General features: G+C 39.5%; 1 protein-coding gene across 2 annotated transcripts in view; it reads left to right on the forward strand.

Moving 5' to 3' along the window:
* The first annotated feature begins 2407 nt into the window (after positions 1-2407).
* LOC117519059 (cadherin-2-like) overlaps positions 2408-27546 on the forward strand; it is a 294157-nt gene continuing 269018 nt past the window's right edge. For both annotated transcript variants that reach the window (XR_004563157.1, XM_034180364.1), the window contains exons 1-2: positions 2408-2665; positions 20130-20247. Coding sequence is in view for 1 of the 2 variants with exons in the window: in XM_034180364.1 (XP_034036255.1) it covers positions 2624-2665; positions 20130-20247 (160 nt within the window). In the remaining variant the exon portion in view is untranslated. The remainder of the gene's footprint in view (positions 2666-20129; positions 20248-27546) is intronic.

Raw genomic sequence — 27546 nt, forward strand, 5'->3', positions numbered from 1 at the left:
GAGCAACCTGGGGATTAAGGAACTTCCCAAAGGGCCCTTAGTGATTTTCCAACTTGACAGGGGTTTAAACTGAGTCTCTGGTCTCAAGCTCACCACTTAACCACTAGACCATCACTTCCGAATGCACATACAGTGTGGAAGCACACAAAAATTGAACCCAAGTCTATTGGGTAAATATTTGTTTCCAAACCCCTATAACTGCTTGAAATATATAGATTTACTAACCTACCAAGCTTTTGAACAGAATTCAATTTATTGTGACATTTTGACCATGTGACAGATTTTTTCTGCATTATCCAGCATGCAGGTGCCTCAGAGTTGAAAACCCCAGTAACTGGAAAAGGTAAAGGGGATGCCCACAGATGGTTACTTTCCAGAGGTGGGCATGGATTGGTTATCTGCTTGGGTGGTTACCATTCGGGACATGGGATTTTTCAGTATTGCGGTGGAAGCAGCGACTTCCAAGGCTTGACTTTACGTAATGACATTGTGAGCCTAATTATACACCAATCAGTCATAATATTGTCACCACTGACAGGTGAAGTCAATAATAGTGATTGTCTCATTACAATGGTAGGAATCAATGGGTGGGAGTTATTAGGTGGGAAGTTAAAATTGTATTTTTGAAGGTGATGCATTGGAAGGAGGAAAACTGGGTATGCATAAAGATTTGAGTAACTTTAACAAGGGCTAATTTGTGATGGCTGGATGACTGGATCATTACATCTCCAAAACTGCATGTCTTGTGGGATGTTCCTGGTCTGCAGCGGTCAGTACCTACCAAATGTGGTCCAAAGAAGGAAAACCAGTGATCCGGCAACAGGGTCACATGGCATTTGCACACTACCACACTGTAAGAGATCTACTGGAGTCCATGCCTTGATTGGTCAGGGTTTTTTGATGTCAGAAGGGAGACCTACACAATATTTGGCAAGTGGTCACAACGTTATCATTCATTGGTGTATGATCAAACTTTGTAGGGGCATTATATCTGGGTGAAGGTATTAATTTATTCATTTTCTGCTACTTATCCAGATCTGGGTTGCAGTGGCAGTTGACTGAACAGCTCATTCCAAACTTCCCAATCCTTCGCCTGTCCTCTAACTCTTCCTGGGGGAATCCAGAGATGTTCCCAAGACAGCTGGGGAATACAATCCCTCCAGCATGTCCTGGATCTTCTTGGGGCCCACTCCTATTGGCATTTAGCTAGAAGACCTCCCCAGAAACAATGAGAGGGCATCCTCACCAGATGCCTGACCCACCTCGGCTGGCTATGTTCGATGTGAAGAACCAGTGGATCCACTCAGAGTCCTTTCCATATATTCAAGCCTCTCACCCTGTTCCTGAATGTAAGCACAGTTACCCAGCGCAGTAATCTCATATCCACTGCTTGTATCCTTCACCTTGTTCTTTTGGTCATTACCCAACGGTCCTGACCACAGATGAGGATAGGAACATAAATCAACTGGTGAATGGAAAGATTATTTTCTACCAACCAATGCACTCAATTTACACTCTCAACATTTGATGAGTGAAGGTAGAGTTGACCAAATTTTGATGGTCATCCAAATCTGCATAAAAGTTTCTTTGACACTGGGAAATTCTAAGAAATAGAAGAATGGCCCTCATTGTTAGATTAGAATAGATTACATAGAACTTTATTAGGGAAGACTCCTTCAGAGAAATTGAGGTTCCAGTAGTATTGTATAGCAGCACACAGGGTAAGAAGCACACAGAGTATCAAAAGTGAAAGTAAAAAAGAAAAACAGTTTGCAAATATAAATATAAATACCAGACATACTGATCAATACTGGGTTACTGGCTACTACTGTTCCTCTCATTCCTGGCCTCTGTCTTCCTGTTCCCCGCCCCCCCACCCGAGTTATTGTACATTCATAACGAAATTTGTGCTCTGTATTTAACCCATTGTAATTACAGTTAGACACAATTCAGTGACAAGGAGCAGTGAGAAGCCACAGCTGGCACCCTTTTGGACCATCTCCACATGTAGAGATGCTGCCTTGGTCAGAGGCAAAGGAGCAGACTTTAAAAGAGTGGGATGAAATCACAGTGGCCAAAAGAAACCCACAGAGATTTTAAAGGTACACTTAAACTCCAAATAAAAAAGAAGTGGGCATGGGTGGCATATACCCCAGACCTTTTTACTTAAGAGCACTACCCACAGAGATACTGTGTTTGGTTTTCCTTTTATCAAAGATTCTCACTTTATGACATCATAAATATCTAATCCAGCTTCAAATATTTAAAGACCATCTCCTCCTCTGTAGTTTGGAGGAGCTGATCCCCGTCTTCTGAGCCATTTATCTTCTATCACCTCTGCAGCCGGACTCTCAGTGCGCACAGTGTCCGTGAGGGGGCGACACCGAGACGCGGAGGGGGCGGCTGGAGTCAGTCCCAGGCAGTCTGGAGTGCCGCTGAGCCGGGCAGAGCGCGCAGACACAGAGCAGGGCTAGTGGAGGAGGCAGGCTGCCTCATACCGCCTGGATTTACCGGGAATTAAAAAAAAAATATATATATATATATATATATATATATATCTGTGCTCCAGCGCCTCGTGAAGGTCTCTGATCGTTCTGGAAGGAGGAATTATAAAGACATCAAAATGCGTCTTTGTAGGATTTGGATGCTGCCGGCGATTCTGCAGGTAAAATATTTCAGAATGCACATCGCGCACAATAAAATCAGACTGCATGCAATAACATCCTGCTGCTTGTTGTTGCATTTTAGTTTTTTTTTTTTTTATCCCACTAAATAATAAAAAAGGCCAGCAGCAGCAGCGCCGGAGTCAGCAGCCAAATGCTGCTGATCTCACATTTTTTTATTGTATTTTTTTTACTCCGGCAGCGCTGCAGGTTGCGTGCGCGCAACACACCGAATGCACCGATGTGCAAAAAAGAAAAAAAATATCCACCTGAGGGAACGTCACCGTTTAGGATGACAAAGCTGAATGGAAGAGTGCTGCTGAGGGATATAAAGCTGCGCGTAATGCAGCGATGCGTGTGCGCCGTAAATCAGCCGGGATGACAGCTGCAGCCTCACGTCACTTTAACACGACACCAGGCGCGCAGAGAGACTTCATCTCCCCAGTCAGCATCCGCAGAGCTCCGCTTGCAAATACCTCATTTTTAACGTCATTCAAAAAAAAAAAAAAAAAAAGCTGCTTTTGTTTTAGAAAACTTTTCCCGAGATAAAACTCTGATTGTTTGGAGAACACCGTGGGGCCGCCGGTGAGAGTCGGCGCGTTCTCACCGAGATAAAGTTGCCTTTTATTGAACTCAGCAGACGATAGTTTCTGTAAAGCTTCTGTTTAGATTAACTAGGAAGAAGATGAATGAGAATTGGCACATTTTTGAATGGAGTTTGGTTGAACAGGCGAAAAGCGCATCAAACTGGGTTTCCAATTTGGAACCTGAACACAAGAACCATTTGGGATCATATCAGAATTCTTACCCTGTGTGGTATAAACCACATGCATTTTACTGTTTCTGCAAAGCAATTTCTCTAAATGATCATTTCTTTTTATTTTAATGTCTTTCCCAGTTTTTGGGGTCACCACAGTTTCGCCAGATTAAATGAACCAGACCTGTTTGATTTGTCATATTTGCTCTTCACATCAACCAAATGGGGAGGATGGAGGTTATGTGAGCAAGTGTGTGTCTGTGTGCATTTGGGATGATGCAAAAATTAGGCAAATGTTGTGTAGACAACAGCTGCTTACGTTTTGATGACAGTTGAGATCTGTTTTATCTGTTGGGAAACAAAAAGGTTCCTTTAAACTCTTTTCAAGGTTCATCGCTTCACAAATTTCATATATGTCACAGTCAGAATTTTGATTTTGATACAACAAATTCTTATGACCCCACAGCCAGGCTCATAAGTATTTGGACAGTAAAACTGCGCATCAAATCTACACAGTGAGTCCCTTCGGCTGCTCCCTTGTTTTCACTCGGGGTCGCCGCAGCAGATCCAAGGTGGTTGATTTGGCACAGGTTTTACGTGGGATGCCCTTCATGACGTAACTCCACATTACATGGAGAAATGTTGCAGGGGTGGGATTTGAACTGGGAATTTTCCGCACTGAAACCAGGCACATTAACCACTTAGTATAGCAGATAACTGTAAGAATCTGGTTACAAGCACCAACATTTGACTGTGTATACCTTTTGGTACATATTGTAGAAAAATAACTTTAGCCATTTGAATTTGGGGGCCAAGTAGGGGTCAATTGAAGAATTGCACAGGGTCAAAATAAAAAAAAAATGTTCCAGTTATATTGAAAGTGATACCACATTATGTATCTGATGACAATGATTCCAAAAAGGTATAGTTTGGACTATCTATAACTGAATGTTCTGGAGTTATGGTGTAAAAACAGCAAGAATGGTGACAAAGGTCAGTTTCAGTTTGTACAGGGGTCAAAAGTTAAAGTTGCTCCAGTTTTGGCAAAAAACTCCCTCTGATGAGTTGAGGAAGAAACCTCAAGCAGTTCAGACTCAAAGGAGTGACCCACTGCTTAGGTTATTCTAAGGGTTACAAGGATTTTACCAAGTTTTACAGAGCTGAAGAAACAGATAAACGGAAATCAAAACAACATCTGCTGCATCAGCTTCGGGCACAGCATCTGGAAGTCAGTCCAGTATACCGTTGTCCCCAGACGCCACTCTGCGCATTGCCCTCTGGACCTCTGAGAGGAAAAACAGCAGACTCAATCGGCCGGAAAAACCACACCTAAGGTATAATTCAGCAGCAGTAAATTGACAAGAAAGCAAAGAAAAGACTAATGTGATCTTCAACCACGAGCCCTAAGATTCACTAACAGACCCAGAATTTAGATGAAGTTGTGGCTGGGACCTGTTCTATTACTAATAAAATAAATTTAAAAGGATAGGAAGCATAGTACCATACTATGTCAGTATGCTAACCACATGAAAGGGAAACTAAACATGTCTTTTGTCTGGACTTAAATGTCTCTATAGAATCAGGCTGTTTTATCTCCATACAGAGATCATTCCACAAAAAACAGGTGCATGATAAGAGAAAGCTCTGTGACTCGCATATTTTTTATTCACCATAGGGACACAAAGTAGTCCTGCACCCTGAGAATGCAGAGCCCGAGCTGGTACGTAGGGTTTAATTAGGTAAGCAAAGTAGGGAGGTACTAGTGAATAATTTCATAGGGTAATAGCAGAACCTTAAAATCTGATGTCACAGGGACAGGAACCCAGTGAAGAGATGCCTAAATGAGTGCAATGTGGTCAAACTTTCTGAGTCTGGCAGCAGCATTTTGAACCAATTGGAGACCCTCATCCTGGACTCCGGCAAACCAGAAAATAGCACATTGCAGTAGTCCAATCTAGAAGACACAAATGCATGAATCAGGGTCTCAGCATCAGCCATAGACAGGATGGGATGAATCTTCGCTATAATTCACAGGAGGAAAAAAGCAGGCCTCATAATATCTCTAATGTGGAGGTCAAAGGACAACATGGGATCAAAAATTACCCCAAGGTTCTTCACACTGTCAGTGTAATATATGACACATGAGCCTAGGTTAAGCATTAGCTGGTTGAACTGAGAAGTCCATCATTTCCCATAAGCAGAAACAATAAAAAATAACAATGTTGCATTGCCCACTGTACCAGTAGAGTGGTAATGAGGAAGCCCAATGGAACTTGCCACAGGCTGATGTACTTGGAAAAATAACCAATGCTACCAGACCAACCAATTATATTGGTACATGGTTTAAAATACATTGTTAAAAATCTAGATTGGTTGTTTTGAACAAGAACTTTATTGGGCTCATATCACGCCAAAGGATGTCTTACTTTCAACCAATGAGTAAGTGATGTGAGGAATGACACCAAGGCACTCATGACAACTCTGAAAGGGTTGTAGACTTCTGTAACTGTGATTGGAGCAACTATACATTGTGTAACTTCTGTCTGTTACCCCACCAGTCACAGCTTTATGGTGAAGTGGAACAGAGAAAGTCACAAACTTGGAATGTTGATTGAATTAATCAAATATTCAACCAGGGGAAACAGGACAACAAACATATATCGATCAAGTTTGTTATTTTTTCTGACAAATGTCAAATTCAATATTTTTAATTAGATTTAATGGTATTTTTCCAAGAACTGCTCAATCATAAGATCCATTAATATTACAACATAATCACTTATATGTTGTATCATAGGGTGAATATTTTGACTACCGAAAAACCAGGACACTCGGCCCAGCAATGAGACACTCGAAGTTTACTCAAAGATGCCTACATTGAAAGTATGCTTCCTCTGTATGGACAGAAAATTGTTATATTACAAAATACTATCTATAAGCAAAGACACAAATTCAGATAGGCTTCTCAGAGAAACCAGGACGTCCTGGGAAAACAGAACGTTTGGTCACACTGTTCTATTGCTTCTTTACAGTTGAATTTGTGTCGTTAGAATCAGCTTTGTAGCTTGTTTCCAAACTTGTACAGTCGCTGCTTGTTTGTTTCCTGAAGAGCTGTAGCATTTTGTTTGGTGATGAATTGGAACTCATTAGTCACTGTCATTACTGATGCAGCAGTTTATACTAACCTGGGTTTACTCAACGGATCAAACACAACATGTCATTTCTGACAGGAACAAAACCCCAAACGTTTTGTTGGATTTTTTAAATTGAAGCCGTGCTACAGAGGCCCAGCCAAAGTGATGCTAACGGTTTTACTAAAAATGGCTTTCAGCCCATCACCCCACTGCAGAGATCATAAATGAAGTGGCTGCTGGGAAGCAGATTGGCTCAGGGCGTCAACAGCTAGAGTACTGTGACAATCAAATAACTGAGTATCAAATTTAATATGTTGCATAAAATACAAATTATTCCATGATTCCTGCTTTTTAAATGTTAGAGCTTTGTTATTGTGCCTTCTAACATCACAATGAACTGAGTAACTCTGGGTTCAGATTGTTATTGGAAAAAAAATACTTGAAGACAACTTTGTTTCACCGAAGTGTTTCTCATTATTTTCAGACATTTTGCAGCTGATTAATTAGGAAAACGTCAATAGCATCATCAATGTTAAAACTAATTGCTTGCTGCAACTTTAACGATACGTTTTATGACTTTCTTCAAATTTGGGAAACTCTGCATTCTGCCCGGCAGCACAGTGGATTAGTGGTTAGCACTGTTGCCTCACAGCGAGAAGGTCATGGGTTCGATTCCCACCTGTGGCCTTTCTGTGTGGAGTTTGCGTGTTCTCCCCGTGTTTGCGTGGGTTCCCTCCGGGTGCTCCAGCTTCCTTCCACATCCAAAAACACGCAAGTTGGATGGATTGGAAACTTTAAATTGTTCGTAGGTGTGTGTGCAGGTGTGGCTGTGTTTGTTTGTCTATATGTGGCCCTGCAACAGACTGGCGTCCTGTTCAGGGTGTACTCCACCTCGCTCTCTGTGACTGCTGGGATAGGCTCCAGCTCCCCCTGACCCTTAATTGGACAAAGCAGTTGAAGATGAGTGTGTGTGTGTGTGTGTGTGTGTGTGTGTGTGTGTGTGTGTGTGTGTGTGTGTGTGTGTGTGTGTGTGTGTGTGTGTGTGTGTGTGTGTGTGTGTGTGTGTGTGTGTGCATTCTGGCCATCACTAAATTACTGCCACTCAAGAATTTTAAACAGAGAAATTTTAATATGTTCAGAAATGAATGGCAACAAACTAATTTTCTATTTTGTATCATGATAATGCTTAAGAAAATGCCCAAAGGTAGATCTAGGTACAACAAAAATGCATTAATGCATTAGAGTGGGGTAGTACAAGTCCTATCAAACAGAGTCCTATAGAATTTGATTCCATGTGTGTGCTTAGCACTACCTGTCTGTGTTCTTGGACAAGGCACCTCATCTGCATTGTCCCAGTCCACCTAACTGTACATGGGTACCTGTGTCCCGTCAAGATGAGTTGCCCTGTCAAATTAATATCCCCGTAGCGCAAATCAACAGTTATGTGTGCCAAGTTGAGCTCCCCCGTCGAGCTGACAATATTCCCATGACAATATTCTGCTTTAGAGACAGCCTGCACATGCAAGTCTTTACTTTTTTAAAACTGAAAAGATACATATTACTCTATTTTTATGTAAAGACAAAACTTAGGTGGGTTTTCTTTGGTAGTGGAGCTCATCTCGACCGGTCACGTGCCTATTTAAGTTGCAACTGCACGTGCGCACCTTACCCATCAACTTAAGCTCACCCACTGAAGAAAAGTAGAAAACCCACATAAGTTTGGTCTTTCCATAACTTGTATGTACACACGCTGTCTTTAAAGATGAATATTGTCGTTAGATGACGGGGAGCTCATCCTTACAGGGAACTGCGCATCCACAGTTGCGCGGTAAAGAGAGGTAGATAAACTTGATGGGGGGAGGTGTTAAAGTCCGGGATAGAGAGAACTGCTCATGCATGTGCATGCGCAGTTGCGTGGTGGAGATCCTCTCGACGGGTAGATCATCTCGTCGGGACACCGACCTTGGTTGCGGAAGCAACCTGTGATGGGTTGGTGTCCGGGCGAGTTGTAGACTCTCAATTCACTTCACTGTGCTGGCCTCCATTCTACATCGTTATTGGCACACTTTTGTTAATAGCACGGTTTTATTAGCGGCATTGTGGCTTAGTAGCTCTGTTGCTTCACAGCAAGACAATCATGGGTTCGAGTCCCACCTGTGGCCTTTCTGTGTGGAATTTGCATGTTCTCTGTGTTTGTGTGGGTTCCCTCCTACATTTAAAGACATGCATTAGGTGAATTGGAAACTTTATAAATGTCTGGGTATCCTTTACAAACGAGGTCTCAGTCTCAATGGTGCTATCCTGGTTAAATAAAGATTAAATTAAATATAGAGTAAACCGCCAGTTTTATTGAGACAAATCAGCGGTTGGATACATAAATATATCCAAGTCGTCGAATATGACTTGGACTTCATTTACATGAATATGCAGTTTTCACAAACAGAGTTTCCATGCAAGTAGGAGACTACTTCAGGAAGCCACCAAGAAAAACACTCATCCATCGTTCGTATGTCCATACGTCCATCAATTTTCTGAACCCGTGCACTTATTCTTGCTAAGTGTCATAGGGGGTTGGAGTCTACCGCAAGACATCCACGACAAAGAATTTTCTTAAAAAGATGTAAAACTTCAATTAGAGTTTGTGACAAGGCATATGGGAGACTCAAGCTAAGAGTTGACCTGTTTAAAAATCCATAAAACTGACTGGTATTCCAACAAAAGTTGTACTATGCTTGGTTTCTTCAGTCACACCACAGAAGCCTATAACTAATTCAGATTTGCAATGGGTAGCTTGGGTGGCTTTTCTGATTAGTCTTCTTTCATGGTCACTCAGTTTTTGAAACTCTATATCCTAGACATAATTAGCATTGAAAATAATATTGATTCAATTTCTTGATTGTTAAAGACCTACACAGTAAAATCACCAGTGTAAAATTAACATGGACAGTGTTAATTTTACACTGGTGATTTTACTGTATATAAGGCATAAAACATGTTCCGTGACATGGAAATATTCATCTATTCATCCCCTGACATCTCTAAAGAAAACTAGATTTGAAAGTGGTGGTTTACTGTCAGTTCATCAAAGTGTGCCAGTTGTTGTGTTGAGTGTATGTATGTCTGTATTATTATTTTTTAATTAATTAATTAATTATTGAAAAAAATTTCTTGGTCAATATTAAATGAGTGCCAAAACTCTTTACCCAACTTGCCAGTGAGCAATGCTCACATGTTTATTCTGCAGAAGACAAATGTGAGTGTTACAACACAGAACAACGTGCAATCATGTACAATGGCTATACAATAATCCATCACCAACTACTTAGTATGACGATTATAAAGTGACCCACCGGATACTTATTGGTAACATGTACTATAACAATAATCCTATAAATATTGGATCAGTTGTGTGCTAGGTTGGGTGGACCTGGGGTGGTTCTGTAGTGTTGCGGATGTGGTGATTGGTGGCACCAGTGCACACTCCTAGACTTAACTAGCTTTGGACATTCGCTTAAATATTCTGTTGTGTTTCTTTCTGGTTCTACCGGTTTTACTCAGGGTCACCATAGCGAATCCTGTATTGAGCAACTTCATTTTGGTATGTTTTTTTTTTTTTATGCTGGGTGTCCTTCTTGGTGCAACTTGCAAACAATGCTGTGCGCCACACTTAAAATAAACTGCACACCCACACAAACACGCACACACACCTTCACAAATGACACTAACACCCTGCCTTTTCCTCAAAAATGACTACATTCATGTTTGCTGTATGTCTCTGTACTTTTCTGTCACTTTTGCGCTCTTTTTCATACTTTTCCCTCGTTTCAAAAGTCACTGAACGCACTTTACCGTAATATATGCAACATATAGCATACTGTTGGAAAGCACGGGTTCTTGGCTTGCTGTCAGTGTTGAAATTTTTCAGAGTGAGGGCTTACATGAGAACTTACGGTAATGAGAATCAGTGGCGCACTAGTGTGAAACTTCTGTGTTTTTCCTCTGCGTTATGACATCACAGGCTTACGTTTACCGTAATACACCATATATCATTGGAAAGCCCTTGGTGTTAGCTTAACAATGCACTGATACATATGGAAAATATGGTGTGGGCGCCATCACCATAGATAAAGGGATAAATAGCTGGCGGAGCCAACGTCAGAGGTCCCGGAGCGCGCGTCCGAGGTTCCGGAGCGCGCTCCGGCTTGCTCCCCCTCAAATTAAGCCCTGATTACACATATTTTTTCCAAGTTTCAGAGTCATACGGACATACAAATAAAGTCTTACAGATATTCAGGGTTTTCTGTTGTAAATTTATTTTACTGTTGTTTTTCTTAACCCTCTGGAGCCGACGCCGTCATATACGACGGCTGAGGACAAGTTTTACTAAATTATAAATAATTTTTTAATGATATGAGATAGAAGCTTATTTTTTTTGCTGAAAAGTTAACTCCGCTGACTTTCAGCCAGCCATCCACCATCTTTGTACTCCTCATAGAAGCTGTGTGATGACGTGCACAATGTGAGTGTCCAATCGGAATTGGTTCATCGTCACATGGTTTTCCAATATCCAATCGTAGGGCAGAGCAGTCTCAGACGGTAGGGCCAAAGATTGTTAGGAGCAGTGATCTGTTACTTTGTGAGTGCTTGTTTCTGTAAAAATAGAACAGCTGTGTGACACTATATTTACGGGAAATATATTGAGTTTGTACAAAATACCTACAATGTACTTGTAGACATTGATTTTATTGAGAGCAAGCAATTTTAAAGAGGAGTAAGAGGATTTAACTGTGGAGGACTTCTACCATAAAAGAGCCCATGGAGATCCCTGGTGTTAGTTGTTAATATGTGGACAAAACCCCAGTTATGTGATACCGCTATGCGGTTGTGTGTACTGTAATAAAACAGATTTTGGTGCGATTTGGAGGTTATAAGGATTTTGTGTTGATTTGTGTTGACCTCAAAGGGGTTGACATGTATGCATAGCCAAAAATCAATAGTACCACAGACATAGATCCTTATGACCCGGTCCTTAAATAAACCCATGATCAGTTCCTTACTTCAGAAACAGCTTTGTCAGCACTCTGAATGACTTGCCATAAATCCTGACAAAATCGAGGGGAATTGTGTAGAGCTGAAAAAGACATTAAGGCAGGTGATCTGTGACCAAATGAGGCCTGCAAGGCAGGAGTTTGCCACCCGCTGCATGCCTAATCCTACACTATTAAATATACACTACATCAGAATTTTGCTTCTGCTCATGAAAGTGGAAAAAGTGCACTCTTATATATACATTATGATAAAGTATTTTCGTTCATCAAAAATTTTTAGGTCAAGCTCCTGTGCAGAGGTAAATTGGAAAGAATCAATTGACATCATAAAAAAGTTATAATCCACAAATTAATAATGCGGCCAAATAAAGTCTAAGTTTTCTCAAAAGTTATCTCATAACAAAAGGGAAACAAAACAAAAATCATAACGAAAATCCCTCCAAATAAGCGATAAAGAACAAATAAGGGCATTTTCCTCCTTTTGGAACAGTCACTTAAAATTATCCAAGTCTGAAAGCTCTCTTAGTTTTCTTTGCATGCATCTGATGCCATCAGATCTCAAAAGTGAATCAGAGTAGGTCTTAATTAGTACTTGACTTGGAGGCCAATTCAGATGACCAGCAGCTGTGTGTGTTTGGTGAAGTAGAAATGGAGTTGCATCAGGAAGGGCATCCAGTGTAAAACCTGTCTCAAATTCCATTGAGAATTTACCACTGGATATACTGTGGTGACACCCCCCCCCCCCCCCCCCACCAAAACAATACAAAACAAACAAACAAACAAAAAACATTGGGGGCAGTCAAAAGACATGGGACCGAAATAATAACTTTGCATGTGCTACTTTAATAATTTTCTCACTGATGACCAGTCAATAAAATTTCAGAGATCTCACTGTGTTTGACAACTAAATTGCAAGAAATTATACCTGCCAGTTTTCTGGAATGCTTCCAACTGTGAGTTACAGTTCAACTTCATAAAAAATGGTCATCAAATGGCCTTCAAATGGTCATCCTGGTAGGACACAACCTGGCAAGTTACCCCTGGGTATTTTAACTTTTAAGACCATTACATTAAAATTTCTGGTTTTACGAACCCAACCCCTTCAGATTTGCTGAAGCTCTCTGAAAAAAAATGGTTAGAAAATATTTTCCTCTTTAGGTTGCAATGCAGTCAGTCCAATGCACAAACAATCCAATGCAGCCATTTTTGGATTGTTTGAGTGAGGTCAAATCTCGGATGAGTTCTAACCTATTACATTTTAATGAATTCAAGATGGAGGTTATCCTGTTTGAAGGTTATCCTGCTGATGTCCTGGGTCCCCTTGGTTCCAACATTCACTCCTGTGTGAGGAACCTTGGGGTGATTTTTGACAGCCATTTCAAATTTGATAAGCAGATCAGAGCCATTGTTTGAACAAGTTTCTTCCAACTCCGTCCCCTAGCTAAGTCCAATCCATATTTCTCTAGGATTGACCTTGAGAAGGTTATCCAAGCCTTCATCACAAATAGACTAGATTATTGTAGCGCTCTGTACATTGGCTTGGATCAGACCTCTCTAAACCATCTTCAGCTTTTTCAGAATGCTGCTACTCGTCTTGCTACCACATTACGCTGGTCTTGGCTCCTCTTCACTGGCTTCCGGTCCGCTACCGGGTTGATTTTAAACTTGTTTTAATTGTTTTTAAAGCCCTCAATGACTTGGCCCCAGTGTATCTTTCTGAGCTTCTTTTTCCTCACACCCCAACGAGAGCCTTAAGGTCTTCTGACCAACTGTTGCTGGAGGTGCCGAAAACCAGATTAAAGATGAGAGGTGACAGAGCCTTTGTGGCAGCTGTCCCCAGGCTCTGGAATAGTTTCCCCTTTAATATTAGATCATCCATGTCCCTAGAGTCTTTTAAAGCCTCTTTAAAAACCTATTTCTTTTCTCTGGTGTTTCCTAAATGAGCAGTTACATCTCTGTTTCACTTTAGTATTTCATCTGTTTTTCCTGCTACTTAATGCCGACAATTTATACCTTATTTGTAGTCTTTCAGTAGCATGACCCAAGCAAAGGGTCACCCCTTTGAGCCTGGTCTGCTTGAGGTTTCTTCCTTAATATCATCAGAGGGAGTTTTTCCTTACCACTGTTGCCTGTGTGCTTGCTCTAGGGTTTGGTAAGGTTAGACCTTACTTATGGGTTGTGCCTGAGGCAGCTTTGTTGTGATTTGGTACTATGTAAATAAAATACATTAAATTAAATTAAATCAAATTAAATTATTTCCTACTACTTTTTACTCTTTATTTTAATTTGTCTTTTATTTGTTTTATTGCCTGTTGTAATTTTATTGTTATTTATAATTCATTTATTTACGATTGGGGTAACTTGGTGCCCATTTTTAATTATGTACAGCACTTTGGTTGACTGCTGTTGTTTTAAACGTGCTTTAGAAATAAAGGTTGAGTTGAGTTGAGTTTGAAGGTCTTAAACAGCAAAGAGTGACATAAATATTCACTCTAGTATGTTGCACAGCATAAACACAGTGAGACACAAACTATATCACATAAATGCAGCAGCAGTTTTGATGTGAGATAACCTGAAAATCCATGGTGAAAGTAATACACGGGCCGTATAAGAGAAAGGTTCAGGAAAAAAGGCTGAAATGGAAGTGGAGTCCAGATTAAAATTAGCCTCTTAGCTAATGCTAGCATATTGACATCAATGTTGTATTCACACTTACTGTCCCTGTTAAATAAACCAATTAAAACAAAAAACAATGTCACAACTGCATCAAAAAGCAACAAAAATGTTTCCTTCTAAGGTTGTTCTATTCACATGTGAAAACATGTTACAAGTGCTACTGGTACAGCATGTCAGCTCAGTTTGTTATTTCTTTATTTCATAAGTAGCTACATACTGTAATGTTACATGAGCACTGTAACATTTTTACATTAAAAACTGGCCAGTGTGTCATTGTAGCTGTAACTAATTTCATAATTAGTTCATAATTTCACAAACTTGAAATACATGACCATCTTTTCTTTGCAATTTTTCTTATGGGTACATTTTGATGTCTGTGAGGTGGAACACTGAGGTTGAAGGTTAATTTTTTGTACTTGGAAATTACAACATACACTTTGTTTGGCTTGCAGCAATGGAACCAGAGTTAAAGCTATTTTCCCATAAAATTTTCAAAGAAGGTCAAACAATATGTCTTTTGAGTTATATTGGAAAAAAAAAAAACTATTTTAACTCTTAAAAAGGAACTGGTGTCTCAACAAGAATAAGTGATGTAATAATTTGCATAGATTGTTTAAAGTTATTTCAACTTAGTTATTTCTTCTTTATTCGTTTAATTTGTAAAGGGACCATGTACAATAAAAAATATAAATGTTTCCATTTAATGCATTGTACCAGAATTAGCTTAAAGCTCATTTATGTCTGCAGTCCCTTGGCAGGTCAGGTTATTTCAACTTTCACCTTAGTTAATGCCACAAGAATTCTCTAGTTAAGATTAAATAACTTCAGTTAAGCTGAAATAACTTAAAAAACTCTATGCAAATTGTTACATCAGTTTTTCTCAATGAGACAGCGGTTCATTTTTTAGAGTATACATTGTAAAAGTGACGTGCACTTGTGCTACTACAATTATATTTTCTCAACAACAAAATTACAATAACTAATTAATGTGAATAATAGTGTGCGATATGGCTAAAAATCCACATCATTCTATTTTTACCCAAGGACATCACCTATGGTCATCGGGTATTGTGAAGGCTTTGCGTACATCTGTCCGTTGTCCATCCATCTGTCTGTGCTCAGCATAAGTCCAGTCCTATTGCTGCCAAAGTCTTCAAATTCACAGGGAACATTCTTGGGACACAGATATTGGACAAGTTCAAAGATGGCTAACCTTGACCTATTTTAAGAGGTTAAAACATCACATTCCGTTTTATATTTTCATGCTATAAATCATACATAGCCACAAAAGTTACTCATTATCTGTCCATCACTTTGGGTTTCAGTGCCTGCAAATAGACATGTTGACCACATTCCTGTAGCATCTTCTGTCAGTTAGAAGACACAAACTAGAACACTGACAAGTTTTTCAAAAGAGTATTTATATGCTTGCCTGTATGTCTGTCACTCTGCTTCTCCACAGTGATAAATATCCCCAAACAACTGGTGTGAGATCACCAAAGACAAGCTAGATGTTTTGCTGCCTAATGGAGATGTTTCAGCCCTAATCTGTCCTTATGTGTGTGTGTGTGTGGGGGGGATAATCTCCTAGACTCATACATACATTTTAAGTGACATGCCAGTGAAATGGTATCTAAACCATGCCGCCTTCTTGTGAGGGACTCATCACAATAAGAGACACATAATGCAGCTTTGGTTTAAACACGCTGATGGAAATGAGGGTGGCACAGTGGTTTAGTGGTTAGCACTGTTGCCTCACAGCAAGTAGGTCCTGCAATCGCTTCCTGCCTGGCAGGTTCCCTCCACATGCTCTGGCTTCTTCCCACTTCCAAAGACATCCAGGTTAGGTGAAATGGAAACTTTAAATTAAAAATAGTCAGTTGGTGTATTCTATGAAATAACATTCCACTAGTTATTTGATATTTCTTTATAGTAAATATTTCTTCAGGCTGTTCATGGTAGGCACAGAAATGTAGATTAACTTGTGACACTTCATCAATAAGTTCTTCCTAACTGTGCCACTTGACATGAAGTCACAATAAGACAGAAGATGCAATCATGTTATGTCAAAAAAAAGTTAAAAAGAAAAGGGATACTTCGAGTACAATACAAGAACTTGACATGTTTGATACAGACTGATGGAAAATATTTCTTTATGATTCAGTGATGATATAATATGTGGTTCTGTGTGGTCTTGATATTTGATCAGTTCTGTCCAAAACTGCATGTATTTTACCCTGAATACCATGCAACCTTTCTCTTATGTTTAATCCATATTGGCTCCAGACTGTTTGAGTAAAACAATTATGATCTTGAGTTTCACCTTTCAAGGTTAACCAAGGTCACAGGTCATACAACCAATAGAAAGGTGACATATGCCTTCACATTAATGTTTAAAACTGACCATAGGCATATTTTTTAACCAGTTCCTCGAAATTGTCATTCTAAGTGTCCCCTATAAATTTATGCATGGTGCCAAATTTTGGAGCTTGACTTGTTACCCTGACCTTGAACTGATTTGTTTTCTCAAAATCAAACAATATTGTCCTTTGCTGACCCTCAGCACCAAATTTTGTCCAAATCAAATAAAAAACTCTGAGTTTTCACACACGGACAGAACCACTGACACACAAGACCAAAAGAAAAAAAAAAGACCACTATTACTGTGTTGTTACATAGAAGAAAAATCTTGCCCAGCCTTGGCTGATGTTTTGCTGTTAGTACATGATGATTTTGGCAACATCATGTTGCAACACAGTACAAACATTAGGCACGAACAACATGTTGAACATAAAATGCAAATTATGACCTTTGCATAGTTACAGGTTAAAATTTCATTATGACTATCAACTGAATATTCAGCAGTGTAGCTGTGATCACGGAATAATAAAGTAACTACAGCTGAAGGTGAAATGATTTCTGTTTCATTTATGTAAACTTGTTTGCGTGTCAGTATTTAACAAAAGTACCCAACTAACCTATTCAAAATTGAAAAAGGACCTAGATTTTTTTTTAAATAAAATTTTAATTCTGCAACTAATACAGACAAATAAAATCTAATTGAATCATCTTTGAATTAAGCATCATTTCTTACACATTGCCAGTTTTCCCGAGCAGTACCTCATAGATCAAGACAAAGAAAATGCTTGGTTGAAGTTCAGAAAGTAAAGATTTTTCCAGAGCTCAGCTAGTCTCAGGTACCACATGCTTGGATGGATGGAGGTCTTTTTTATGCAAGACTTTATGTTAATGCCCCGTTTATATTGGACTGATGCCTATATAAGACCTAGAAGATCATGGCATGTTGTCAGCTCTCACACGTCTTGGCTGGTCTCCACTGGGATCTGCTAATTGCATTTGCACCAAACTTGCATTTGGACTGAATTGTGCAAGTGAATAATATATTAATACCCGCGATCACTGATGTTACCCCATGTAGAGTCAATTGAGAGTCTATTACGACCCACAGGATCAAGTTGAGAGTGAGTTGAGACGTAATAATAACCTTTATTTAAGCAGGTAGAAGCCCATTGAGATTGAAACCTCTTTTACAAGGATGACCTGGCGAAGAAAGGCAGCAGCACACATCATAATAGACAGGTTATCACCAACATTTTCATGTTGGTGATAACTAAAATCCAAACATCTTGGTCATAGTAGCATTGTGACAATGTAAAGTCTCAAGCAGATTAAGAATTAGAAACATAGGCATTGTGCAAAAGAATCCCATTCACGATCTCTTAAAATAGACCAGAAGGTGTTCAAGGAAGTCAGTCTGGACAGTTTCAGTTCAGATTGGAGAATGTTCCAATCAGAGGGAGATGAAAAACTAAATGCATTGTTTCCCACTTCAGTGTGGACACCAAGTACATGAAAACATAACATGCCATTCGAGCGCAGAGCGTAACGGCTGTCAGATCTCTGAAGTAAACTGGATATATCAGTTGGAACCAGTCCAGTAAAAGTTTTGTAAACCAGAGTGATCCAGTGTGTATATCGCCTGACAGGCAAAGAGGGCATGCCCGCTTTGACATACAACTCACAGTGGTGAGTGAGGTGGATACAACCAGTGATGAATCTCAAGTGTTAAATAATATCGGTGCTATTTTCTTAATTTATGTTAGTTATCAAGCATTTGCTTTTGTTATCTGTTGAAAGTGTCTGGAACCTGGTTTAAAGTTTCAATAAGAGTTAAGTTTCACTTCCATTACGCATGCACAAGTTTTAGATAAAGGGAGGGATCCCCCTATCTGTGAGAGCCAGTAAAATTAAGATTGTAAGACTAAACCACACCCACTGTAACACCCACATTTGTCTTGTATAAAGGTGTTGTGCGAGCCATCTTTGTGGTCCTACACAAGATGGAGTCCATCTGTGGGGACCCCGGCCCGGTTTCAACGTGACTTTCAATAAATTCAAAATGAGGAATATAATGATTTGGTTCTTGGTAAGGGGCAGTATATTACATAAAGAACTGGGAGAAATTATGGCACGGTGATGCAGCGGGGTCAAGGACTGTGGACAACTGGTTCAGGCACACCGATACACTGATTAGACCCATGTATCTGTTAACACTTGTGCCAGAGTGTTAAACAGTTCAGTACACTTGCACACCTGTTGGAGACTGATGGGGACTGATGGCGACCAAGAGGGATCTTTTTTCTGACCACTGTGACCGGCCTACAACCCCAGTGGGAGTCAGTGAGCATTACAGCGAGCAGAGGCCATTTTTCGATCGCAACTCAATCATGAAGTCGCTGTAAATGGGGTGTAAGAGGCGAGTTGCTTCAGTCTTGAGAGACACACATTTCTCATGCATATGGTGGCACCTACTGTAGCAGATATATCAAACACAAAATTTTAAACATTGGCTAGTATATGATGACCGTATTCAGCCGTATTCAGATTCTATTTTGAAAGGCTAATCAAATTAATCTTCTCATTATTTCAGCAATGGAGGCACCTTTGCACGTTTATTCATGAAAGAGACCTCATCTCCGTTAGATGTTTTTGCTGGTTTTCCTATCGGCAGCATTCATTCCATCCTCAAATTCCAGTGCAGTAGCATCATGTAGGCACACAGCGTCTTGCTGTGCCTGCTCACTGCTCCCCTCTTTATGCTAATAAGGCTGAAAGAGATGAAAGCCACCCATGCAAAATTCTTCCTCCTCCTCATTTTGCAACGGTCAAGATGGCCAGGGAGGATGTGTGGGTTTAAAGTTTAGGAGTTAAGCGGGAGTAAGTCACAGTGCCCCTCTTGGGCTTCACGGTTTTAATCTCAGAAGGACACCCCCTTGTATGCACACATGAAGAAACTCCGTACAACAGATGGTTATATGGCACAATGCAGAGGAGGAACTGCATGTATGCACGTGGGGCGGATAGTGCACATGGGCGATGGGTAGATGTCGGGCCAGGGATTCAACAACAAGAGAGACAAAAGTCTAGATGCTAATTACCATCCAAATTAATTGACCCAATTGTCTGCTTCACTTCATCATGATTAATAACAGCCCCCCGGTTTGGACTGGGAGCTAATGGGAATTTATTTTCCTTTTGACACAGAGTAGTTTTCTTCTGCTTCACTATAGACAATTACAAACATGGAAAAATTTAATCAGCAGGCCCTGATAATTGCTCATCTCCCAAATTATTTCCACCCCATATTCATATTCAGTCCTGAGGGCGAGGAACCAAATCAGTGACAATCACTCAAAAACACAAGCTTCAGCTGGGTGAAACGGGAAGCTTTGACATTCTTTTTAACCACAACTGGAGGCTCCGATGCAAACAGATCCAGATATGTGAGGTGTTTTCTTCCCTTTGGTCACTCTGTCCTTCACTTCACCAGGGTGTTGTGCTCGTCGGATCAGCCCAGGGGTCACTGGCATGCACGACGGGCTTCACACAGGAGGAGTACTTCGTCAAAACGGATGAAGAGCTGCTGAAGGAACAAGCCATCTGCAACGGTCAGTGCACATGCACACACTCGCGCGCACATTCGGCACAAGGACAGATCGAGTATTAATCCCGGGCTGTTGGCTTGGGGCTGTGTAAGAGTCCTGCTGATATTTGAACTATAATGGAGCTTCGAGTGCGCTGACCTCTGTGAAGACTGGGAGTGCACGATAATTACACCAATGTAGTCAAGTCCATCTGTTGCCTTGGAAACTGAAATGTCTATAAAAGTCTATATAACAATAACAATAATTACCATGTGATGCGACATTTTAGCTGTGAATGGTGCGTACAGTGCAGTCTCTAATTTGCACACAAACATTTTGATATTTACAGCATCAGTAATTTTTGAGCATCTGCAACACAATGTAGCAGTATCAAGACGAGAGCAATCCAAGATTTCTGACATCCGCTAGTCTGGTTTCAAATCACCTAAAAAAATTCAAACACATTCTGGCAGCTATGGTTACCAGGAGAATCCTGTAAAAATTATGTTGAATATGTAAATGGTTTTACATAAAATATGTAAATTTTACAGTGTAAAACTTTTGCAAATGTATTGTCTATTTAGGAGATAAAATCTCTGCAAAATGGTCACCTTATGTTCAATTATCCTCAAAATGTAGTTTAAACAGACACATCACCTCTTTTTTCAAACCCTTAATTATTAGTATTTTACTGTATTTGTGAAAATTCTCATCTTTAAAATCTAACTGTATTGTACAGGTTTTGGTATTATGGTTTTTCTGCATTTAAACTACAGTCAGTTGTAAATTTTACAATGTTATATGATTATTTTAACATATCTGTACTGTTAAAAATTCACAGTTCAGTTTTGTTCCACATTTTACACATTATTGCTGTAAATGAAACACTGCTCCATTGTTTTTCTATTTACAGTTTTTTTTATGTCATGATTTCATGGGATTTCACCGTTACTTTCACAGAAGGTTTTTTTTTTTACGGTGTAATGCCTATCTGTGGTGCAAATTTGGTGAGAATCCATGAAGTAGTTTTGACGTAATACTTCAAAGCCTATATAAGGTGAAATCTTGATCAAGGATCCGGATCCCATGTCGCCGACTGAACGGTCCCCCCTAAAAATCGGTCTGCCTTTTGCATCTGCGCATGCATCATTAAAACCTTGTTTCTGCTTCAAACTGCACTCCATTCATCATCTATCTCAGCGACAGATAACTAAAGCTTTTGTACAACAATCATTTCCACATAAATTCAGCGTTATTTCATCATAAAAGACAGATGAAGCGATCAGAGCACCGCGGCTAAATGAGTTGCTAGCTGATGCATTCACTGCACGTTGGTCATTTCAAAGTGGCAAGGAATTTTTCTGCTTAAAACGGCCTCGTTTCTGCTTAAAACTGACTTTAGAATGATTTAAGAGGTTTTACCTTTATAATCTGATGGTTAATAATCCTATTAATCCATTTGATTGCTTTGGGTGAAGAGACTCCTTCTCAGATGTGCTGCTGTGGTCCAAAATGACGATTTTTAGGGGTGGATCACCTCCAAAATTCAGTGTAATATTCCATGCCCTAATATCCATCTGTGGTGAAAATATCATCAAAATCTGTGCAGTAGTTCTGATGTAATCTGGCTATCAGACAGGCAGATAAATAGATCATTAAACATCAATGATTTTATTACATCCTTGGCGGACTTAATAGTACAGATAATAGCGATAATTTGGTTACCATAACTGTGATGTAACATTTTTGTATTTTTCATCTCTACTGGTCACTAAGGCAACTGCTACTTGTTTAGTTTGATGCATGAGAAATATGTTTTGACACAAATCTACTGCCATACATTTTTGAAGCATTGCTATAATAGTCCTAGAGTAGCACTTCGTATTGATGTGTTTGTTGCTGTCGTCTTTAAATGTGTGCTGATATCACGTCTTTCTGATACATGTAAATTATCTGGCGAGAGGATTCTGCCTTTCAGCACCACTGAATGGGATGTGATTTGAGTATGTTATTTGACCGCATGCAGCACCAAGCGCACATATTTGGCTTTGTTTTGCTCAGATGAGATTCATGTCACGGCTCTGGACTGGAAGGTTCCCAGTTTGAATCCCTGGACTGTAAAAAGTATGTCAGCCAGCTCCTACTGAGTTGCTCTTCAGTCTGAGGAGAAATCCCTGGATTCTCCAGCGGAGCTGCTCCATGTTTAACAGCGGAGGCCTGTGAATGCACAGTGCAGCTCCCTGGGTGAATGAGCTGGATGAATATGAAGCAGTGCTTTGCAATAAAAAACACAGCTGGCATTGAATTTCCCTGGAGACTCAAAGGTCAAAATGTGTCTTTCCTTTCCTTTTTTGTTTTGATTTTTGTTTTTGCCTTTTTCTGCTTTTTTTATGATTTCATCCTGTTTGAATGGAATATTTGAAACTGAGCGTAGACTTCATTGAACCGCACTGAAGAGAGCAAAGACCTGACAAAACCCTTTCAGTAAACACAGTAACAGGGTGCTGTGTGTGCGTGAGCGTGAGAATGTGTGCAAGCACATGTTTGTGTGTGCTTCAGTGGACTTGTATGGGCTCTGTGAAGTGTAACAAGGCCGAAATGAGTGAAGCTGACAGAGCAGCAGAGAAACAAGAAGAGAGTGTTTCAGAGTTTTACTGTGTGTGTCTGCGGGTTACAGGTTAACAAACACACTGTGGAACCATGCTGTTTATATAGTCTAACAAACACTAATTACTACATCGTCTGCAGCAAGGCTTCTTAGAGTAGCAGAAAATCTGTGTTGTGAGACTTCGTGTGTCATGCTGGATAGCACGGAAGCTTCCAACATATGGGAATTTTGCACACAAGCAACAAAGCGTGTGGTCATGTTTCACAGAAATTACAAAATCTGGACATTTTTCCCAGTAGCAATGACATATGTGGACATTTTGCACAGTAGCAGCACAACATGGATATTCTTCATGGTAGCAGCTAAATGTGGATATTTTCCACACAACCAACAAAATGTGGACATTTTACAAGGTAGCAAAAAAACAGCTTGACATGTTGCATAGTTGTAACAAAAAGTGTGGACATTTTGCACAGTACTCAAGAAAATGTGGATATTTTACACACTACCAACAACATGTGGACATTTTATAAGGTAGCAATAAAACGATTGCACAGTTATATCAAAAGGTGTGTACATTTTTCAAAATTTTCACAAAACATGGACATTTTGCACAGTCGCAAGAAACTGGATATTTTACATACTACCAACAAAATGTGGACGTTTTGGTAGCAACAACACATGTTGACATGTTGCACAGTTGTAACAAAAAGTGTGAACATTTGCACACTTTTCACAAAATATGGATATGTTACACACTACCAACAAAATGTGGACATTTTACAAGGTAGCAATAAAACGTGTTGACGTGTTGCACAGTTGTATCAAAAAGTGTGTACATTTTGCACAATTTTCACAAAACATGGACATTTTGCACAGTAGCAGCACAACATGGATATTCTTCATGGTAGCAGCTAAATGTGGATATTTTCCACACAACCAACAAAATGTGGACATTTTACAAGGTAGCAATAAAACAATTGCAGTTATATCAAAAGGTGTGTACATTTTTCAAAATTTTCACAAAACATGGACATTTTGCACAGTCGCAAGAAACTGGATATTTTACATACTACCAACAAAATGTGGATGTTTTACAAGGTAGCAACAACACATGTTGACATGTTGCACAGTTGTAACAAAAAGTGTGAACATTTGCACACTTTTCACAAAATATGGATATGTTACACACTACCAACAAAATTTGGACATTTTACAAGGTAGCAATAAAACATGTTGACATGTTGCACAGTTGTATCAAAAAGTGTGTACATTTTGCACAATTTTCACAAAACATGGACATTTTGCACAGTAGCAGCACAACATGGATATTCTTCATGGTAGCAGCTAAATGTGAATATTTTCAACACAACCAACAAAATGTGGACATTTTACAAGGTAGCAAGAACACATGTTGACATGTTGCACAGTTGTAAGAAAAAGTGGATATTTTGCACAGTATTCAAGAAAATGTGGATATTTTACACACTACCAACACATGTGGACATTTTACAAGGTAGCAAGAACACATGTTGACATGTTGCACAGTTATAACAAAACGTGTGGATATTTTGCACACTTCTCATAAAATATGGATATGTTACACACTACCAACAAAATGTGGACATTTTACAAAGTAGCAATAAACTGTGTTGACATGTTGCGCAATTGTATCAAAAAGTGTTTACATTTTACACAATTTTCACAAAACATCGACATTTTGCACATTAGAAAAAACTGGATATTGTACATACTACCAACAAAATGTGGACATTTTACAAGGTAGCAAGAAAAAATGTTGACATGTTGCACAGTTGTACCAAAAGTGTGGACATTTTCTACAATTTTCACAAAACATGGACATTTTGCACAGTAGCAAGAAACTGTGGACATTTTACAAGGTAGCAATAAAACGTGTTGACATGTTACACAGTTGTAACAAAAAGTGTGGACATTTTGCACACTTCTCACAAAATATGGATATTAAGCATAGTAGCACAAAAACGTGGATATTTTACACAGTAGCAACAAAACATGACATTGCACACAACTGTCACAAAACAGAGATGTTACGCTCTCATTTTACACAGCAACAAAATGTACATTATGCATATCATCAACAAACATGACAGTTTATACAGTTGTAACAATCATGACCATATTACACAGCTGCATCAAAACATATGGACATTTTACACAGTAGCAACAAACTTTGGACATTTTACACAGTGGCAAAAAAGCGTGTTCACATTTTGCATACTTGCCACAAAGCAAATATATTTTACAACCTGGTCTCATGCCTGTTCCTGCTGCTATCAGAAAAAAGTGATTAACCTATTAGTTTGTGACACCATCATGAAATGTAGCAGATTTCCATGATGGTATCACAAAATAATGTTTCACCCTTGGGGGAGGGGGTGTGTGGGGGTGCATTTCGGTTGGGGTTATTTTTATGGTTATGCTTTGGATTATGGCTAGGGTTAAGGTTAGACAACTATTTTATGAAAATCTACTCCATTTTGTGACTGTATCACACTCTAATAGCCTGAGACTGGGCTGCATTTTACAGATTCCATTTTTGAATGGTTCAAAGATTTCATCCAAGGTCTTGAAATCATTGATAGTACATCGTAACATCCCGGGATTCACAGTCATAATGGCTTCAATCATGATTGAACTTCTGTAAATGGAGTGCTTGTAGTGACTATGGCTTGAAAATTCTTTGATCACGCTCCATTGCAGTAAAAAGTTGAAGTTGAAGCAGCATTTATTTTTGTTCAAAGTTCAACAGCTTGAGCTCCTTACTATAGTTTTCGGGTTGCCAGGTCTACACTTTATAAACCAGCAAGTTGCCAGGTCTGCACATTATAAACCAGCTTGTTAGGATGCAAGCCAGATTAAACCATTTCATCCCATTTTTTAGCACTTCATGGATTGTGGGCAATCATCGTAGAACAGCACCCTGTGGAATAGTTTCTGTATGGTTGTGAGACTTGGACATTAATCATTGACTTGAGATGTCTTTGGTGCAAGATCTGTTTCCTTCAGTACCACTGGAATGACTGTGTCAAATAAGTGGTTACTCAGAGAGACTAAGATGAGGAGTTTCACTTGCTTTGTGATGGCGCATCAATGTCAACATTTTTCTCATGTGACAAATTTCACTAAGCATAAACCAGCACATAGGTTCCTGAGTGTTGAGGACCACAGTGGCTGGAGAAGGCCAAGGGGACATCCAGACTTTACCTGTCTGTGGTAGATAGAAGGTTTTTGGAGGTGGGGATTAACTAGTTGTTGATGTGGAGAAGCGTGACTCCAGCACATGCTCCTAGACTTGTCTTCATGACTACACCCCATTCACTAAACTGATGACTTTTTCCAACCCCTTTGTGTCCAGCATTCGTTTGCATTAAGATTCCATGCCACATAAATACCAATGCATGGGAACATCAAACCTCAAACATGTTTGCCACACTTTATGTTTGTTGAAATATCTTTAAATATGCTGCAAAATGACCTATACATCCAAATGTAAACCTCTTGTCTGTAAATTTGGGGATATAATACACTTCATATATTTCAGTTATAGCATTGCAGAGGTTGTTACACATTCTGTTTTGCATCAGGATATAATAAAAAAAAAAACACTGTCGTGATTTTTGCTGTTGTTGCTGTTGACATTTGAAGGAAATGTTCCAACTATGTGGAAATTGTATTCAATGTACAGTATATTACTCTGTATTATTAAAATAAAAAGGACCAGATTTTAAATTTTGATGGTTTTACTCTATTTTGCAGGATGTGAGGGACTATTAATTTCGGGACCAATGCAGACTGTCTGCGCTGGGTTACTCTGATGGCTCTGGGCACTGTTAATTATTTAATTGGAGCAGAGGAAGATGGATTATTAATGAAGGGACTAAGGGAAGACATAATTATAAACAGACAGACAGTGTCTTGGCAATGGGTTGTCAAGGAAAGGAGGTTAGAGGTGAAGAGGAGCTGAAGGGATTTGATAGTAAACCAGACGGATTGTGGGTTATGTGATATTGTCCACTGTTTTAAAGACAAATTCCATTTGAATACAACTGGGGTCACAAATGTGTTTATCATTTGAGCTATTATTCTCATTGTTTTGATGACATGTTTTTGAGAAGATAAGATTGTCTTGACCAACGTCCTGGCTCAAGTTTGACCTAATATGCTGACCATGCACATAGTTTTACCACTTGGACACATAACATCGACCCCTGCTTCGAGTGTGGACTTTCCCCAATACCCAAAGGAGCAAAAACGAACGTCCGTGTTTCATGGAATTTTCCCATGAAACATGGACATTCATTCACAATGTTAAGTCCATATATGGCCTTAACTTTCACTGAACCCAAACTGGAATACAACCCTAACATTTAATTTAATTTAACCTTTAATTAACCAGGTTAGTCGCATTGAGATCAAGATCTCTTTTGCAAGGGAAAACTTTTTCCAATTCACCAGACCTGCATGTCTTTAAATGTGGGAAGAAACCGGAGGACCCGCAGGAAACTGACACAAACATGGGGAGAACATGCAAACTCCACTCAGAAAGGCCACAGGTGGGAATCAATCCCGTGACCTTGTTGCTGTGAGGCAACAGTGCTAACCACTAATCCACCTTGCTGCCCAAACATTGACCTAGTAAAAACACTTTGATAGGTGGGTGTGGACCAATTCTT

The sequence above is a fragment of the Thalassophryne amazonica genome, chromosome 10 (genome assembly GCF_902500255.1).
Source record: "Thalassophryne amazonica chromosome 10, fThaAma1.1, whole genome shotgun sequence".
NCBI classification, from domain to species: Eukaryota; Metazoa; Chordata; class Actinopteri; order Batrachoidiformes; family Batrachoididae; genus Thalassophryne; species Thalassophryne amazonica.